At 38.0% G+C, this 17,209-nt stretch overlaps 1 protein-coding gene across 1 annotated transcript in view; it reads right to left on the bottom strand.

Moving 5' to 3' along the window:
- Window positions 1-17,209, bottom strand: part of LOC144211203 (SH3 and multiple ankyrin repeat domains protein 1-like) — a 31,326-nt gene that overhangs the window by 13,866 nt on the left and 251 nt on the right. Inside the window, exons 2-16 of the mRNA XM_077738229.1 lie at window positions 8,656-9,124; window positions 6,689-6,892; window positions 6,194-6,265; window positions 6,013-6,121; window positions 5,768-5,919; window positions 5,527-5,694; window positions 4,254-4,295; window positions 3,659-3,775; window positions 3,493-3,570; window positions 3,340-3,406; window positions 3,090-3,268; window positions 1,880-2,010; window positions 1,533-1,672; window positions 880-996; window positions 135-213 (exon numbers count right to left, since the gene is read on the bottom strand). Of these exons, the coding sequence (XP_077594355.1) occupies window positions 135-213; window positions 880-996; window positions 1,533-1,672; window positions 1,880-2,010; window positions 3,090-3,268; window positions 3,340-3,406; window positions 3,493-3,570; window positions 3,659-3,775; window positions 4,254-4,295; window positions 5,527-5,694; window positions 5,768-5,919; window positions 6,013-6,121; window positions 6,194-6,265; window positions 6,689-6,892; window positions 8,656-9,054 (2,054 nt within the window). The 5' untranslated portion in view covers window positions 9,055-9,124. The remainder of the gene's footprint in view (window positions 1-134; window positions 214-879; window positions 997-1,532; window positions 1,673-1,879; window positions 2,011-3,089; window positions 3,269-3,339; window positions 3,407-3,492; window positions 3,571-3,658; window positions 3,776-4,253; window positions 4,296-5,526; window positions 5,695-5,767; window positions 5,920-6,012; window positions 6,122-6,193; window positions 6,266-6,688; window positions 6,893-8,655; window positions 9,125-17,209) is intronic.

Below are 17,209 nucleotides of genomic sequence, written 5' to 3'. Positions count from 1 at the left end.
TTTTCATATTTCAGAGGTAAACATTTCTATGAACAGAAGCCTACTGGCACTTTGGAGTACATTTTAAAAGCATAAAATAGCGAGATTGCAAATGAACCAAATTGCACATTGTCAAGCCTCAAGAGGAATCTTACCTTGGACCATCGTTGTCATCATAGGCGCCGACTGTGACATTTCGGAAAAGCTTCCTCCTAGATTTTCCACTCCGCGTCTCTGTAAGGTTAACAAATGCGCATTTAAAAAAAATCTACTGTACTACCTGGAAAAAAATACTTATGTGGTATACTCCTAGATCAACATTAACAGATTGGCTGTCATTAAATTGAAAGTGACAAGTTTTTTTGTTAAACACATTTTTGCAGTATTTTTTGCAGTATATTTTACATATTTTATGTGTGAGAAGCAACTTGTCCCACACATTCAAAAATACATAATTTAGCTCTTTGGCTGCCATTTTTGGTGCTAGACTTCCAATCCATTCTGATTGATAAGTCAATAATAATATAAAAATGAACAAAAATGAAAGAAAAAGCCATTATGGGTTGAATAATGTTATGTCAAAATAAATAGCCAAATCAGTTACAGTTCTATCTTTGCATATTACAGGAAATAACCTTAATAACCACTACTGCTACTCTAACCACACTTTGAAAAAAAAACCCTGATTTAGCACATTTGAACCCTTATTTTTTTTTTTTTTTGCAGCATGTGGCTTTTATTTTTTTTCATCTGCAACACAAGGACATGATTAAAGTGACTTGAAGAATAATTCTACCCTGGGGGACCATGTGAACTAAATGTGCGACCTCTGGAATCTATAGGCTGAACAATGATTTTTCAAATGAATGTGAAATGTGGGGAAAAGCTTGAGAATATTACCTGGTCGATTTTCTTTGTTGACAGACGCCGCCACTTCTTCCACGCAGTCAGCGGGGAACCAACCAGAGCGACCTTTCACTGTTCCTTCCCAGTAGCCTCCTTCTCCTACACTTAAAACTGGCAGGGAAGAAATTGGAATTTAGATCTGTCAACTAAAATATTTTCGTTTGGTGGCTAGCATTTTAAAAAAAAAATCAAATTCTAGTTTATATTTTTCCATTTTAAATGTAAATGTGGAATCAGTTCAAACCTTTTTTGCACAATTTGTTGTTTTGTTTCCATTCAAATTTTACTACATTCACATTCCACTTTAAAACATAACATAAAATCATAGTTTAGCAGTTTTCTTTAGAAAAAAATGTTTCCTGTTCACAAATTCACATGATGAGGTCAATATCTATTTGTTTTTGTGTAAAGTCCTACAAAACAAGACTCTTGTGAGGATAAGTGGTTCAGAAAATGAATAAAAATTCAAACAAACCATAACTTAAACTGTGCAGGCAGTGAATGAATGAGCTAACACTAAAATTTAAAAAAAATGTAGTGACGACTGTGTCCAAAAGGGTTAAATTCCAACATTTGAGCGCCTCTCTCATCCGTCATATGTGAGTCAGCCATCACTCTTGGATGAGTGCACCCTGTATCACTCTCACCTTTAACTTTGTCCCCTTTGTTGAGTGACAGCTGTCTCTCTCCGTTGGCAGCGTGCGCCCTGGTGGCCACGTAAACTCTCCCCGGCACGGCGCTATACATTCTCTTCACTTGACCTCCCCCGCCGCCCGAAGGGGTCGTCCTGCGGACACGCGCCCCGACCATGAGACCGACTCCGGAGACGTGACAACGTGACATTCCGCCGGTTATAATTAGTGGGAAAATAGAGTAGAAGTGGGGCGAGTAACGCTCAGCAGGGTTTATAAATGGAAGCAGAAGGACCTGATTAGATAGAGTAGAGAAGCCTGGGGGTCTCTTGAGGGGGGGGGGGGGGGGGGGTTCTCCTTACCCCTGCCTGCCTCGCGGCTGCCGGTGGCGCTCCTCCGTGTCGCTTTGGCCTCCTCTTCCTCGTGATGGAGAACGGGTGCGGTTGCGAGGGCTGCTGGAGCTGCGGTAGCCTACCGAGGACCTGCGCTGGCCCTAAACAAGGACGGATGTGGGGGGAAAATTGACCTGGTAAGCATAGATGAGAGGAACCAACAAATAAATAAGAAATAAAGGGTGGAACTTAGGTTACCTCAGGGATTTGTTACATTTTTATAGACTCTAAAGTGTACTCAAACTGTTAGATTCTTTAATTCAGGGCTAAAAAGGCTATTGTTTACCACAGTGTATTCATAATTTACGCTTTAGGGGCAATTTTAGAGTGTTCAAGCAGCCGAGCATGCATATTTTTGGGGATGTGGGAAGAAAGTGGAGTACCCGGAGAAAACCTACGCGAGCCTAGGGGGAGAAGATGCAAAAACAGAATAAAAAGTGCACAATTTTTTAACGCGCTTCTTAGCTCATTAGAAAATATGTTTAAGCAAAGGAAAGAGCAATTGTGTTAGTGTATCGCTAACTATTGGAGCACCTCATCAAAGAGGCGTGAATATTTCAGAAGGTTTTAATGACTGTAATTGCAGCAATCTAAAAGTAGTGAAATTAAAATCATGTGTTAACATTACATAAATGTAATAGATTATCATTAAACCCTTGTGAGGATTAGCGGAGGGAAAATGAACATGTTAATTAAAATGACTAATTACATGTAAAATACTGTATGAATACAATTTAAAATGTTGTATTTTGTCTCTTATTTAAAAAAAATAGTATAATAATAGTTACATTGAAAGCTATGTTACTAATATAACATATTCACAATTATTAAAATAATAATAAAATAAAAACTATGACTTGAATAACTAAATAAAAATAATATAAAATCTATTTATTATTTCTCTACTGAATGTGCTAAACATGCTCAATAAATTATTATTATTACTTATTTATAATTATATATCAATATCGTATCAACTATTTTTATTAAAAACGGTTGAGAATACAATTCATGAAAATAAACAATCAGAAGATGAAACCTGTCTAACTTGAATTTGTTTTAAGATAATGACTTTGAATAACTATGAAAACATTTTTTTTTTTTTTAAATAATCCATCTGCTAAATGTGGTCAAATCACGGCCAGATTCAAACAGGCATTCAAAACACTCGTTCTTCTACCTGAGACGACGGTTTAGGAGATGTGGCAGCTTTGTTAGGAAGCACCACTGGATCTGAATTTGTCATAGTGTTGTCACTGTTAGCGCGCAGCAAGGGGTGAGAATGAAGTGAAGGAAGAGGCAGCGTATGGATGCTTTCCTTCCTCTTCGGGACGTATTTTGGCGACTCCAAAAAGGGAACTAAAAAGAAAAATATCACACGTTGAAATGAAGAAAAGAAGTATAAACGTGAAAAGGAATGAACAACTCACCTATGTCTGAATCTTTGTGATTTTTGATGATTTCCCCGAGTTCAAAGTGACCCGATATGACAGCCAGCTACAAAAAGACACAATTCCAATGTTATATAAAGTTAACCCATTGACAGTGTTTTATATTAAGTTACTGCATACAAACTAGTTTACCTGAAAAGGTGTCTGACCATGTTTATTCTTTGCCTCCCTATTTGCTCCCCTGTACAAAAGAACCCGAACACAGCTTTCCTAGTAACAAAAAAAAAAATAGAAGTTTCAAATCACAATCAGCTTTCATTTGCTCCTTTTTTGTCTCCGGATTATTCGTTCTACTTGCTTTGTTGTACAGGGCCGAGATGTGAAGCGCGGTATTCCCTGAAGCGTTCCGAGAGGATGCGTCCGCCCCGTAAAACAGCAGATGCTCCAAATGTTGGGCAAAACCATTCTGGCAAGCCTTAGAAAAGAAATTGGAGAGCAAAATTCACATTCAATGAATTCGACACCAAAAATTTCAGGTTAAAAAAACAGGAGTCAAACTCAAGGAGACAGATACTCCACTCCACGTCATTCAAAATTATTCAATAAACCTCCGAAAGTCAATTTCATGAAAATTAATCAATAAAAAAAAAAAAATCAGGGACTTTATTTTTCATCAAAAATTATTAGTTGTATTTTTCAGTTTTGATTGACACCCTCGAGTTAGTACTTTTTTAACTCTATACAAGAGGTTTCCTCATATTTTACTCCCGGTGCAAACTGAAATTAATTTAAAAAAAAAAAGAAAAAAACCATGACAACCAGTTCCACACACACATCATTTCTACGCATTGGCTGTAATTAGCAGCAAAATGAGTCATGAGTTGAAAAGCAAACAAGTATTATATAGTGCGCGAGCCTTGAAAGGCTCCATGAATGGTGAGATGATGCTATACCTTATGTATTTCTTCCATTCCAAACTCCTCTTCGTCTCTGTGCTATTGTGAGGAAGGAGAAATGATGGAAAGATGAGTGCATTAAGGGCAAGAGGGTGGTTGAAATGACGCAACTGCAAAATGTCATGGAGTAAATTTACTTGAGTATTTATTTTTACATCTACTTGACATTTTAAAAGTGGATACATTTTCACTTTATCATAATAGCTTCCTTTTTTTTTCCATGAAAAGGGGTTTTTAAAAAATTCTCCCTCTAATGTAGATAAAAAATAAGCCAAATAAGATCTAGAACTAGTTCGTTTTGAGGAATTGTTCAACTTAAATTGGAAAAAAAATGATCAGATATTCCAGGGTAATTCAAACAACAACAATACAATATAATCCATATTCATTCATTTTCTGAACTAATTATCCTGACAATCCTAATAATGTAAAAAAAATAATATAAAATGTGTCATCTTGCTGCTGCTATGCTGTGCTAGCATGGCAAAGTAACGTAGCAGTATACCATAGTATTGCAGAATGTTACACTACTTTATGGAGTTATGTTATGATATATTATGTATGTAATGCAGCATAACAGTATGTTCAATTATTTTAATGCTATGCTGTTATGTTGTTTGTCATATATGTACACGACGTAGGATGGCACTAAAGTATGTTACGCTATGATGTATGTTACACTATGTTGTATGTTACACTATGTTGTATGTTACACTATGTTGTACGTTACACTATGTTGTATGTTGCACTATGTTGTATGTTACGCTATGTTGTATGTTACGCTAAGTTGTATGTTACACTATGTTGTATGTTACACTATGTTGTATGTTAGACTATGTTGTTGTTATATTGTTACATTAAGCATAAATCTGACACCTGTCATGAACATAAGTAAATGCTGATGGCTGATGTCATTAAGTGTCTTGACCCTGTGCTGTCAAAGACATTTGAAAGAGACATGATTTTACTAAATGACACCTAATGACATCACTTATTTATTTTCATGACAGGTGACTTATGACATGGTCATAAGGCGATTGATGATGGTAGACATCCAATTATGGTGTGTATCTCTTTTCATCCTTCTGATGGGAATTTAATGAACTTGTCACTCACTGGCAAGGAATTATCATTCAGTACACCTGTGCTAAACTCATTTAAAGTCACAGCATTTAAGGTCACAGTCATGTTGTGTGACTACTTTGCAAACACTTTAAATATGACAGAAAAGCACATAAAAACAGACCTCAGTGCTCCATATCAAGCGTACCTGATGTGTTTCATCCCATCCGTTTTCATCCCTGGTCCCCAACTTGGCTCCGTAATAAAGCAGCGTCTCGCAGCAGGAGGTGTCGCCCCCTATCAGCACGCTGTGGTACAACGGGGTCAAGCCACTGCGGTCTTTGTAGTTTGGCGAGGATCCTAGCGACAGCAGAGCCTGGCCAGCCGGCAAAACTGCATGGATTTACGCCGTAGAATCGAGGAGCGGAGAGAAAATAATGGCACCTTACCAGCAGACCGCCGTGATTGTGAAGCCGGACCGCTTTGTGAACGGCGGTTAGGCCGTCTCGGCTTCGGAAGTCCAAATGGGCTCCGCCTTGAATCAGAACTTTGAGGCCTTCCGCAGCAAGCCCTGACTGAGCGGCTATGGTTAATGGGGTTTCTGTGTGTGGAGAAGGGGAACATAAATAAATCTGAAAAAAATCCTTTGGTTTATTCAAATAACAATGACATAGAAAAAATGACCAGGGACTACCTCCGCTCTCCTGGTCGTGAAAATTTGGATCCAGGCCTTTATCGAGGAGTTTGAGCATTTTTTCCAGTCCTCCAGTCTGAATGCAATCCATGAATTTCTTCAGATTAGCCTAAGAAGAGGGCAAGTAATGTAAGGCCTGATATGGAGTTGTCAAAACCACATTGTCGGGGAAGAAAGTTACCTTTGTGCAGAGTTTGGAAAGAGCCTTTTCGTCCAGATTTGTTTGTTTGTACACTCGGGTTTTGTATCGGAACTGAGGAGAAAGTAATACAGAATAAATGTCAAATAAAATAATATGAATACCTTAGAGAGAATTGGCTATTAACTTTTTGACAGGGATAAACAACCAATCTATTTGATCAATGTCAATGACAGCCAATACAAGAGAAATACAAATCTACATTTTACAAATAAATACATGATTATCATAACCATATCACACTACATTGTACATTAAAATCACAGTGATGTCATTGTATTTACTCATCTGAAATCCCAAAACGTTGCTAACATAGGTTTCATCAACAGAGGGTGCTGCGACACCATGGTTCACTTTTCATTGCTGAGTCATGTATTTTCAGGCTTCTCAGAGCTTTTTAGCGACTTAAAATTCAAACATACATAAGACCAAATACATCTCTGAGCAAATATTTGTAACCAAAACACCATGACCTACCTCCAAGTAAGGAACACCTTTCTCAAAAGAATGTGAGTATTCCCATAAGGTTCTTTCCTCCTCCAAGAATTTGGCATCGCGGCCTTCCCCGGCCGGTTGGAAGAGGCCATAGTTGAAGACGTCCCACAAGGTCTCGCCAAGCGAGCAAATGATTTGCTGCTTGGCGTTCCACACCGTGCAATCCTGATCCAACTGGACGCACCTCTGAAACACACAAAGGGCAAACTTGGGCAACAAAATACAAACAAGCGCATGAATGCATTTCCTCCAGCTGAGACTCCTCATTAACAAAAATGAAATGATGCGTGTTTAATTCATTTGGGGAGATTTTTAAAGTCAATTTCAGGACATTATGACATTTTTTTATGTCTTTACTCACACAATGTTTGGCATAATTAATGTTTTTCCTTCTATACATTGGGCTTTTAGTTACCCTAAAGCCTGGACAACTCTATTGGCATGGCAACCACTTTATTAGAGGAGGGAGGCCCCCGTTGCCATAGCGACATCTCTGCGGCCATTCCAGTGGGATACAGCACAGGACATGAACACATGAGATTATAATAATGCATATATAGTATGTGCAGACTTGATGGTTTGTCAAGTGGACTAGGTGATAAAACTGAAATTCCCTTATTACTATTTTACTTATTTTTTCTGTAGTTTAAAAAAATGGAATGATAATTTCAAAATACTAAATAATTAGGCTTATAAAACATACTAATAATTTGATATACAGTGGTACCTCTACTTAAGAATACTTTTCAGGTTGTTCCAATATAAAAAAACAAGATCCAAGTTATAAAATCCTCTAAAACGTCAATATTTTCTGTCTCCATAATTTTATTTTGTAATTATCGCAGTAGCATTACATCCTGATTGACAACCTATCTACACTTCCATCTACAACTCAGTTTATTTTCATAAGTAGAGGTATCGATGAATATATTTTTATATGACTTGTTTTAATGGTCAAAAAAATATATATATTCCAATTCCTTAAGTGCAAAGAGGAAAACAAGAGTGTGGAAAAGGGAAAACAAAACAAGACTGTGCTCCTTTGAGGGAGTCTCCTGTTGTTTACCACCTCAAAAAAACATAACAGCATTAACATGGGAGTGGTAAAAGTGTGCCCTAATTCCTTCAGTGGCAAAACATTAACTTGGATTGTGCTCAATTGAGGAAGTGCGAGTACATATTTGTCACCTGCGAAAACATGATTACTGTGACCCGGCGCCGCTTTTCCCTGGGTGAAAAAAATAGAAAGCTAGAGGGTATATAAAGGGTAGAGGAAAATGACTATATTACCATTTTTTCAGTCAGTCAGAAGGATTATGTCGGGTAATATTCTCTTATCATCTGATGTTTCTAGTGTTTAGGTGGGTTTGTCCGACTTGCGTTAGAGAGAATACTCTATATCCGTGTCCCATCCCTCCCCAAACTCATTAAAATCCAATTAGATGATTAGCAATTACTGCTACATTGAGGGCAGATTAGCTGACTTGTAGAACAGCCAACATGTAAAGGATATGATTGGTAGGAGAGGGATTCCACAGGGGTACCGTTACTCGCCCAGTCGTGCCACGTGTGGGCTTGTCAATTTTCACCTGGCGCCTCTGCGCCAGATCTGCTTTCAAGTCATCAAAAAATAAATATAATGGCTATAGGTCACCCATAGCCACATGCTTACATGTGTGCCCTCGCAAGCTCATTATTTTCTCGCACTTCTTTCTGGGTCGCTTGAAGCCAAGGAAAGCTTTAAAATATGAACGTTTGTAAGTGACAACAAAAGCTAAATGCTTGGATTTTGCCAATATTATTTATAAATAATCCTACGGCATCCAATCATCCTTTATGTTTGACATCTACCCTAAGGGTGAGTCCTCAATTGGGCATTGTCATTGTCAATGGCAATTATTTCATTGTTTTACATTGTTTTGGTTGTGTTGTGGAAACTATGCACTTACCGTTTGTTTGATGTCAGGAATCCCAACACGGAACACCATCATGGTCAAGAAGGCGTCCTCCATTGGCGCCATGGCCGTCATGCTCCTCTCCATTAGGACTCTTCTCTTGTGCGCCACTTTTAAACCCACTTTATTGGCCGTTTGTTGATTGGATTTCTGAACCCGGTTTCCAGACCTAGCGAGGCGATCCGCTCTCTGCCCTCCTGCCCCGTCGCCGACTTTGCCTTCCAAGGAGCGGCGCCCACCCGTCATCGTTTTCCAGTCTTCTAACGGTCCGTTCCGGACGTCCCGTCCGTCTTCCAATTTTTGGGCTTCTTGGCCTCGTTCTTCATCCTCGCTTCCGTCCTCTTCATCGGTGTCATCCTGGCCGAGATAAAAGCGCTCGTTACTTCTCAGCATGGTTTGCGGCGTGAGGGGCGACGACGAGGGGGCTCAGCGACATCACGCTGATGGAGACAAAATCTCAATCCTTTCAAAAGAAGATAACAAAAGACAGTTTAGAGTCAATTCATATAAAAATGGATACAGTAACACATGTTTAATTAGCATTGCCACTTTTCCCAGTCCATATGGATGAGACATCTATCACAGTTTAAGATGTGGTGTGTTTCATCAAATGCAAAAACCACATGGTCCACATTGCAGTGAGCTCGATGTACGTGAATCAATAGTGAACTCGCATCACAGCATGATGTTAGCAGACAAGAAGGAGTAAGATGTGCAATTTAACTTCACGTGAGACTTCATAGAGATAATGAAGCGAAGGCTCGTTTGAAGCGCTACTCAGTGCCAACCGCTCGATGGTAACGAGGGAAATGGCCACCTTGACTGAATATTTCATTTTCATTCTGTTCTTGTCTTGAGGACGACTGGATTAGAGTTGCTAGGTTGGTAGTTTAACCATTTCAGGAACTGTGAAGCTATTCAAATGTTGACATTTAGGACAATAACACTTTAAAGGGCAAGTGATTATGAATAGATTTAGAAATTAATCAGGGCTAAATGAAATTAAAATGAAAAAAAAATAAAGTATTTAACTGATTGGATGCCATTGATGGTGATAAAGCAAAAGACTGGATGTGAAAACTCATGTTTTTGGCTTAATGTGCAATTCCATTTCAGTTCAAATGGATACACCCTCTGGCAACCAAAAAGTTAAATGAGTGGCCTGTAGGGGTTGGAAAACAAAAAAATAGAAATCATAGTTGTAACTCATAAATCAATGAAAATAGAATCATTCTTTAATGACAGAGTACCATTAAGATACTTGTTAGCACTCACGAGGTTGGAGGAAGAAGTGGGCTTACTGAGATGGTTGATTTATGAACAAAGACTCATTCAATATTGAGCTCTAAGAAAGACTCCAGCCTTTCACTTGGGACGCAAACAAATGAGATGAGCTGAAAGCCGGCTAATTGCTATAGAAAAGTCAAGGCAGAAATGGAACGTTGTTGTTGTCGTTAGCATAAAGCGGAGTAATCCGATTGGGTGCGGAAAGGCTGACTATAGGACAACAAAGATGAATGCCAAATAATAACTACACTCTCATTTTTCCTGCCAGAAAACTCTAATGTATCGTCTTTAATTAATTCAACTCTAATTTGTTTTGTCAGTAAAATAGAGTTGGAATTTGTCCGGTCATAAAATTGAGCTCTATTTGTCCTTTTTAGAAAAGTAAAGCACTAACTTATCCTGCCTTTTTTGAAGGTTCATCTGCCATCTGAAGCCATACTGATTAAATGCCACAGGAAGATCTGTGTTAAATCACAGTGAGAATTGGGAAGTGCTTTGTCACGATAAAGACAAAGACTGATGGATGTGCTTGTTCCGAATGTTGTGAGCTAAGACGGATGACACTTGTGCGGCGAGAAAGGTGCGCTGGGCAGTGTCGTGATTAATCTTTGCTCGTTACTTCGGGAATTCTGCAAGTGGGACGAAAAAAAAAGCAGTCACCATTTTTCCTGGTCATTTGTTATCCGTTTTTTTTTTATCATGACTCAACCTCAAGAGGCTATCGAGTCTTTCAGAATGGAATCTGAGGTCCAAAAACAGATGTTAACTTTACTCCGATGCTAACAACGCCTTGTGTAACTCATTCATTGTCAGTATTTGCATAATTATCAAATTGCATGCTAAAATAGCTAAAAAATATATATATAAAACGTATATATTAACCTAGACAAAGGATAAAGATAGACAAATGTCAGTCTAACTAGACATTTGTCAATCTTTCTACTGCCTATGTAGGACAGAGCATGTGTAAAAATGTATTTTCAGTGTGTCAGTCCCCGGAAAATAGAATTGAAGATCGTCCAAGGAACAGATTGCCCCACTTCTACGTCGCGCAAAAGTAGAGCGGCCAACTTGCGTCCTCTATATCGTTCGCTTTTATACCCTTCAGCTCGAGGAGTGACCAAGAGCACTAAGGGGTGTGCTTAATCACTGTTTGGCGTAGGTCAGATGTTTGTTTTAAAGACGGTTCAACAAGACTCGGTGAGGAAACTAGTGTCAAATAAGGTCCGTAGCGTTAGTGGTATTGAAGACGTATGGAGGCTTTAAACATTAAAGGACATTTGCTGTCTTAAATTCAAATAAAATCCTACAAATTAACAATACACAGAGTTAGTATACTAGCATTAGTGAGTATAAGGAGTGAGTTAGTTGATAGGAATCTATTTAAACGCTAATCATAGCAAGAATGCCCAAAAAATCAAAAACAAAACATGTGTTCACAGAATCCAGTTTGTTTTGGACAATTAAGAGGAACTTTTTTGCTAAACAAAAGCAAAACTCAAGCATAAAGTAATCCTCCAACCTTCTAAGAAAGGACAACTTGTACCCAACACAAGCAGCTGCATATTTGACCAATTTAATATTTCACAAAACAGAGCTAATCTTGTTTTCTGCTAATTACACAGATGATTGCTTTTGTTACCCCTGGATGCCCTGATCCAAAATATCTCTGCACGTCCTTCAGCCTATTCTTCCATTCGGCACCTCACCAAGGGCGCTTATTTTTAGGATAAACGATTATCTGGCAGCTATCCTCACATATGAAAAACAGAAAGAGTTTCGCCCGCATCACTCTTTTATTTTGTTATAATAAGAGGGGGAGGTGTTTGTCTGGAAGCCCAAGCTTGACCGCCCGTCTCGTGATGATAAAAAGTGGGCTATATTTCCCTCCAGACTGGATATAATTGGGTCAGCTGGATCAGGCGCCTAGGGCCTCGTTTGGGCTAAACTTGGCTGGGAGACCTGAAACTAGACTGCATTGCAGTGTTACTATTATACTGCCATTGACGGTGTTAGCTATCCAATCCATTTTGGGCTAGCAATGGCAACCAAAGAGTATATGACAGTGGTAAATTGTTAGCCTATTACATAACTGTCAAGGCAAATTGTTACCCTACTATATACCTGTCAACTTATACATTTATCTCATATTTCTTATATAAATATAGTGCATCAGCAAGCAATGTACCCAGAAAGCAACATCTACAGAATCTTCAATTTAGTGCATACACAAGGCGCACCGACGGATTGGGCGCCCCATCCACTGTGGGGAATTTTTTTTTTTTTAGACTTTTAAGTGCGACTTGTGAGTAAATATGTTCTGTGTTGCATTTGTATGCTTTATATTACTTTATAAAAGGAATTGAAATCATTAATAGGGGTTGTAATTGGACAAGGTTGTTATTATCATAGTTACTCAAATCTTTTTTGTAACTTTTGAACACAAAAAAGACAGTGTCCAAAATATATTAAACAAAAAAAAGGATTTTTTTTGGTAATATTGATTTTTTTTGGCCTTAATTTGAATCTTAATCCTCTTCTACAGCTATGAAGGTTGGCAGGTGGTTGTAGTTGACTATTAGCCTGAAAAGTTAGTAAACTACTGCACTGACAGGACCAAAGTGGCAAAGTACAAGCTTGTGACTACAGCTTTTCCTAGTAGGCTTGAGTATGGATTTCACTCAGAGAGACAGATTCACTTACCTGGCACGTCTACTCCTAAAACGCAAACAGTGAGCGACAACACTCAGCAAGGAACTAATAAAAGTCGTTCGACATGGCCGCCTGACTGAGGAAGGCCTGTCGAGCTCCATTACGCTAAGCAGTCCGACCGTGTAATGTAAACTAATGCAACGTAAGCAAATATCAAGCATGCAAAATTGTATTTGAAGCAGCATAAATCAGAGAAAGTCATAAATTTCCTCCACTTCAAAGTTGCTATGAGAGAAGAAGAAGGGGGTAAAAGTGTGAATTAACAACGCAGTTGGTCACTACGCTACTACATATGGTCACATGTTGAGGAACAGTGTCTCCATGGTAACACGGCCTGGAGCTAGCATGCAAGCAAAGACATTTTGTGGACAGATTGTTTATTGCGCCAACGCTAAGCACATTGAGTGTAAATTTTTTATATGTATCATTACTGTTTTTCAACAAATTGTTTTATTATAACGACGAAGGGATGATCAGGCTTTTCTGTGCCGTTGACAACAGAGGTCTAATTTTGCCATTGATGCCAATGTTCATTAACCCAATGCCAGTTAAAACAGATTGGACGTTTGGCACTGTAATTGTTAGCAAATGAGGTAGTAACGGTGGTATTTTTGCGAGTTGCCTAGCCATATGTTTTATGTTGGGTTTTTTATTGTGACTTGGCCACATTTAAATATGCATAATTGATTTTAATCGGAAAATTGGATTTATGAATTAATCAAGTTAAAGAATGAAAGAAACTCACAAGTCAAGGTACTTTTGTGTCTTTGTGTTTTCCCACGACATGAGCAGTCAAATCAAAAATTAAATTTGACATATGAATGAATTATTTACAATTCATCACGTTTTTAAAAAGTAATTTTGCCTAGCCTCATTTTAAAAATTTAATGTACACAACTCAATGCAAAATTTGATTAGATTTTTGAATTAACGGAGTCACAGAACAAAATAGATTTGAACATCGAGGCACCAATGGCTTCCTTATTATTGTTTTTTTTATGATAAAAAAAATTACACACTAATGCTGATTATTATAATTTTTGTCTTAACTCACTGGTTGCCATTAATGGCTATAAACATCCAATCTATCCGGAATGAGAGTTTTAGCAGCAAACATAAGATCAACCAGCACTAGAAAAACCTGAGACTCTAAGACTTTTGTTGCCATTGACAGCCATTGACAGTCTAGCACTGTAATGAAGCAAAACTGTTGTTCCGTCCATAGTGTCAGTGAGAAGTTGATCTCTAGCTCACCCGCTTCAAAATTAATGGCCAATGCGCAGTTTTCCATTTTTACAGCTGACAGAACTCTCCGGGGGAACTTGCCCACACGGGAGGCCGTGGAAAGGACGCCATTTCCTTTGGTCTTAATGAGCACAACAAGCGTCCGCTCGTGAGCTTCATTAAAAAGCATATTGGCAAAAAATGCTCATTTTCAAGCGTGAACGTTCCCAGAAAGGCAGCATGTGTTCAAATGGGTGTTTTCCTCTGATAGTGCTTCTTAGGGACTCCATCCAGCTGTAGCCCACTTTAATCCCCCTGCGAGCGCAAGTGTGGAAGCATACTGGTGAGATTTTGGGATTTCTGCTTGACCGGGCTTGCCGTTTGCAGCTAATAAGAGACGAGCTGGAACCTCTCGGGCGCAGCGGTCAGCTGTCAATGGAAATATTCGGTGAATGCGTTGGCCATTCCCCCGTTTGCTGCGCCGTCAGCACAGTTTATTGACCGATGCTTAGAGGTAGAGATGCTTCCCACTAACCTTTACATGCAGTTTTAATGTACTGGGACTATAACATACCACAGAGCAAGACAATTCGGGTCACTGGTATGGGAATTTTCATACTAGTATGGTTATGATAGCAATTTATACATTTGACAATGTGGGAAAATAATGAGTGAGGGGCCTCAGAGCTGTTTAGTTTTAGTTATTTAAGTCAAAACAAGTAGGTAGATACGTGCAGAAAAATAACTATGGATAGCATTTTGATTACTTGGGTGGAAAAGGTAAAAACAGTAAATAAACAAGCAGAAAATGTAAAACAAGAGGGTGGATGAATGGGGAAAAAGAACACACCAAGTAAACCATCTGTTGGCCTTCTTATACTTTGTGTGTAAATGGGAAAAAAAGAGGATGGATGTGGGAAAAGAATCTTAGGTGGAAAAAGGAAAACAGGAGTGAAAGCGGGGAAAAAATGAAATTTCGAGCAGAGCATTAGTAGCCGTTTCCATTCCTTAGGTGGAGAAAGGAAAACAAAAGGGTGGATGTGGGAAAAAATGAGCTCTGCCCATGACACCAGTCAGTGCCTTGATTCCTTAAACCGGGTGGCTGTGGGGGAAAAAAAGGAGCCCTGGGCATGCATGCAACTTGCCTGATTTTCTTTCGATGAAAAGGGGAAACAAGCAAACAAGATAAGATAATTTTAGCACCAAGATTCCATAGAAGGAAAAGGGAAAACAACAGAGTGCTTGAGCTTCAAAGTACACAGTAAGGAAAAGAAACCTGTGTAAACAACTATGTAAAACATTCCAGCATTATTCAAAAGACTAGAAGAAGCAGGATGAGTGTATATCATGTGATTTCATCAAAAATGTCCACTGGTTTTGTCCACATTGTCATTTCAGACAATGAGTTAACTTCATACTTGGCAGCCAATGAGTTAACTGCTCATACAAGACGTAGAAAAGAGCATAAGAGACAGTGCTGCATCTCCGCATTATGCAAGCTAATTGACTTAGCAAAGCTTCCTAAGACCACCCGCTGTTCTGCACAACAAGCAAAATTAGCTTCAGAAGCATTTCTTACTTTTTTGTGTGCGTCTCAGGGGGATTTATTGAGAAGGAAAAGAAAAATAAACAAACCGGGCAATTTAGAGTGCGCCACACGTACTGAGATTAATGGCCTCTTCAAACACCAGCGACCATTCATCAAGTGGGGGGGTGGAGATAGGACTTTATCAATGGCCGAGACTGATGATGCAAGGCGATTGTGTCTGATACCGAAAGATAATGACATTAGGAGCAAATAAAAGTAAATGAGGTTATTTTTAACTCTTTCAGTGCCACTGACAATGATGGATGTCCAATTATGTGGTTGTTTTTTTACAATTAAAACTCTGTAAATGGGTCTATCACTAGTAGACGACCAATACTTTTGAACTAGAAGCAATTGTTAGCTGCCAATCCTCCCAATTTAACCATTCTATTTTAATAAGGTATGTGGAAAATCCATTGAACACTGAAATCAAGAGTTAAATGTAATTTCAGATATCATGTAATCTTATTTTCTGGACTAAAACTCTAGAGATGTTCGACCCAAAACTGTCAATTTATTACATTCAACCTTATAGCCAATTCTATACACTTGCCAACTTTTTCTTTTAAACAGGGTTTGAATTATTATTAGTTTTTTAAGGTTAAAAAAAATACTACAACATTACACTGTCGTAATAATTAATGTTTGGTTTGGCTGTGCTGCGCTTTCATTTATTTTAAAAAGTATGATAAATCATATTTAAACAGTCCCCAATTGCTCCCACGGGATGTAATTATACTCCCAAAAAAATGAGAATCTCAATGAGACCACCCTGAATTTACTCCAGTGTTTGGCTTTGTATTGGAAGCGAGCACTTCATCAGTCTTGTCTCGGATGATGTGCCATTTACGCCGACTTTTCTTTGTCCCACTTTAGAGGTGATGCCCGCCTCCCGCCTCCCGCCTCCATGAAACACGTGAATCTGCCCCCACAGGACCCATCCTCCCGCCTGTTCGGTCACATATTCTAGCAGCAAAGATTTCCTCACAATTTGTCATACTATTTGATCTTTAAATGCAAAAACAATACAGTGACAGGAAAGTTTAAGAGAAAGAAGTCAAACTTGAGACCCAAGAAAAAGAATCATGTATATATAAATATATATATGTATAGTATGTATAGATATACATGAAAAATATCATATTTGCCATTTCCCCTTCTTTGTATTTAAAAAATATAGACAGAAAGAATTCATATGAAAGACATTACACTTTTTTAAACAAAATTAATCACTTTTCTTTTTAGATCAAGAAATGAGAATAATTACGTTTCCCGTTTTAATCAATATATCTAGGTCTAAAAATCTTATAAATGTAATTAAAGTTTTTTTAAGAAAGTGAATATTAATCTTCTCCCTGTTTATTTTTTTATCCAAAAAGAACTACAATTATTCACCAGTTCCCCCTAAAAAAATGTACCATTTTTTTAATGAATATTTTTTAAATGTTAGGACATTTTTAAAAAGCATGAATGTTATCATTTAATTTTAGAAAAAGATAAGTAAAACTTCTCCACTTTTTACATTACAAAAAACAAAAAATAATAAAAATTTAAACATCAAGCGGCTGTAAAAAATGATAATATTGACTTTTTCCTTTTTGCCAAAAATAAATAACTAGTGTATTTTATGTTGGTATTAAAAACAAAAAATAAATGAGGATATTCAATAATTTATCATTTTTAAATAAAAAAATATCCCCACAAAAAACATTAGTTCATTTGGTCATCAATTAGTTA

The sequence above is a fragment of the Stigmatopora nigra genome, chromosome 18 (assembly GCF_051989575.1).
Source record: "Stigmatopora nigra isolate UIUO_SnigA chromosome 18, RoL_Snig_1.1, whole genome shotgun sequence".
Lineage (NCBI taxonomy): Eukaryota > Metazoa > Chordata > Actinopteri > Syngnathiformes > Syngnathidae > Stigmatopora > Stigmatopora nigra.
This window is presented reverse-complemented; position numbering and strand designations above follow the sequence as displayed.